At 55.0% G+C, this 2,594-nt stretch overlaps 2 protein-coding genes across 2 annotated transcripts in view; both read left to right on the forward strand.

The window, feature by feature from the left end:
• The window catches only part of GCAT (glycine C-acetyltransferase), a 25,699-nt gene that overhangs the window by 18,272 nt on the left and 4,833 nt on the right, over positions 1-2,594 (forward strand). The gene's annotated exons all lie outside the window — the stretch shown is intronic.
• LOC103618081 (histone H5) lies at positions 7-616 on the forward strand (the record flags this gene model as incomplete). Its single annotated transcript, XM_008636438.2, has 1 exon — positions 7-616. A coding segment is annotated over one exon (444 nt), but the record flags the coding sequence as incomplete, so codon positions are not given.

A 2,594-nucleotide genomic window follows, 5' to 3' on the forward strand; every position in this document is an offset into this window, starting at 1 on the left:
GGCGGCTCATCCCGGCAGTCCATCCAGAAGTACGTGAAGAGCCACTACAAGGTGGGCCAGAACGCCGACGTCCAGATCAGGCTGGCCATTCGGCGCCTGCTCGCCACCGGAGTCCTCAAGCAGACCAAAGGAGTTGGTGCCTCCGGCTCTTTCCGCCTAGCCAAGGCCAGCAAGGCGAAGAGGTCTCCAGCCAAGAAGAGGAAGAAGGCAACCAGGAGAAGATCCACTTCGCCCCGGAAGCCGGCTAGGTCCAGGAAAGCCAAGTCCCCGGCCAAGAAGCCCAAATCTGCTGCCAGGAAGGCCAGGAAGAAGTCAAGGAGCAGCCCTAAGAAAGCCAAGAAGCCAAAGACTGTTAAGGCCAAGTCCCTGAAGGTATCCAAACCCAAGAAGGCGAAGCGGTCCAAGTCCAGAACCAAGTCCAGTGCCCGGAAGTCGCCCAAGAAGAAGTGAGAAGTCTAGAGGCGTTTTGGTACTCTCCCCATTGGTTCTGTAAATAGCTGTTGCCTTTATTTTTACTCCTTTCCATTGCATTTTATAAAGAATTGATCTACTCCTGAACAGAAATAGCTTAAACAAGGCAGATGATGAATGAAAAAAAACCAATTTTAAAGTGTTACCGGTCTGGGTTTTTATTCTGATGTCTCAGAAATTTCTTGTGTGTGTGTCTGTTGGTTTTATTAATGCTGGGCTGCTTGTTGTGTGTTGGGAGTGATGGTGACTCTGTGTGTCTGTTGGGGTCGTGCAGGATTTCAATTCCTGGTCCTGCCCCAACTCCTGGGGGTTGTGTGTTTGCTGGTGCTGGGCAAAGACATTGGTGGGAAGCCAGAACACATGGCTGCAAAAGCCCTGGCCTTCCCTGGAGGGAGAAAAGGGATCCCTGCTCCCTCATCCGCTGCTGCGGGGATGAGGTGAGGAATGTTGGGCTGCTGGGTGTGAGGTCCAGCTGGTGCTGGAGATAACCAGGGCTGCCCGCCTGCCTGTGGAGCTGCCTGAGCATGGCTGGGTGGTGGCAGGGACTTTTGGGGCAGGGATGGGATGGAGAAGGTGGAGCGGGGCCAGAGTCTGTCCACCTTGGCTTTCAAGGAGTGGAAGGTGTCCATGAAGTGGGAAGTGGGATCACTGTAGGGAGAGAGGACAAACACAGCCATAAGCAGCTTTGCTCCCTAGGGAGGAACATCCTGAGGCAGTGGACAGCTCTGCAGGTGGGCTGGGGTGGGCAGCTAGGGCAGGGTGAGGCGGGACTGCAGGCTTGGCCCTGCTGTGACCCGGGGGCTCTGGCTCTGTGCCCAGTGGAGGCTGGCACGACTCCAGAGCCTGCCTGGCCCCTGCCAGAGCCCCTCCCTGGGCTGGGCTGGGCTGGGTGATCCTGACAGCCAGGGCTGGCAGGCAGCCTGTGGGCTGGCCTCGCTGCTCACCAGGGTCTGAACCTCAGGCAGGGGCTGCCTAATCCCTCTCGGCTAGAGACAGAGAAACTTCTTGATCATCAGGATCCCCAGCTAGCTGGGCCAGGAGTTCCAGAATCTCAGGGGCTCTGGGTGCCCAGTACCCTTGAGCTTGCTGTGCCTAAATGTCATAAGCCCATGGTCCTCACCCTCTCTGATGGCTCCCAAATCCTTCAGCATGTTCTTCCTGAATCACTTGGGCAAATGGTGCCTGAGTCTTTTAGCCATTAAGGATTCCAAACTGTGTACTTCAGGGTACTGAATTCCGTGGTCTGGATGCATCTAATCCCTGTGGGCCCTTGTTCCTAAGACCCTTGGATCAAAGGCTTCCAGAATACCTAGGCTGGAGACCCTGAACACCTTTCAAGACCCTGGTACCTAATTCCCCTGGAATGAGTGCCACTCTGGCCGCAGAGTTCCCCAGTCAGCTGTAGTAGAGGAAGGAGATGCCTAATCCAGATGGAACAGGTTGCCCAGAGAAGTTGTGGATGCCCTGTCCCTGGAAATACTCCAGCCGAGGTTTGATGGGGCTCTGAGCAATCTGGTCTAGTGGAAGGTGTCCCAGCCCATGACAGGGAGCTTGGAAACAGAAGATTTTAAGGCCCCTTCTAACCCAAACCATTCTATCATTCTGTGACCCTTTGTGTCTAAAGCCACTAAGCCTGTAGTTTGGCCAGAGGTGCTCAAATCCCTTGGGTTTGGGTATTCTAATTGTAACCTGGTAAATACTAAACCTTTCTGTCCAATGGATTATTGGTCACCTCAGCTGGATGTACCCACACAGTACAGCCCCGTGGTTTGTTACCCCAGTGGTGGGCACCCATAAACCACCTAGCTGCAAAGATCCAAGTCACCTGTACTAAGGACCCCAAATCCCTAGGTAGAGGCACCTAATGCTCCCGGGCTTGTTATCCTTAAGGTCCGTGATGCCCTGTTGCTAGGAAATCCCTCAGACCCTAGTACATAACCCCACTGCAGGTCCTATATCCCATAGATGACGTGCCCCCAAAATCCCTCAGACTCCGTATGGCCTGGCTCCGGGGCGCCTAAACCCCTTGGGACAGATCCTCTCCTCCAAGGAAGATGCCGAACGCCTCCTGGAGAAAGTACCCAAGCGCTTCCAGCCGCCGCTACAGCAGCGCCCCCCCCCAC

Source organism: Corvus brachyrhynchos, unplaced genomic scaffold (genome assembly GCF_000691975.1).
Source record: "Corvus brachyrhynchos isolate BGI_N302 unplaced genomic scaffold, ASM69197v1 scaffold56, whole genome shotgun sequence".
Classification (NCBI taxonomy): Eukaryota; Metazoa; Chordata; class Aves; order Passeriformes; family Corvidae; genus Corvus; species Corvus brachyrhynchos.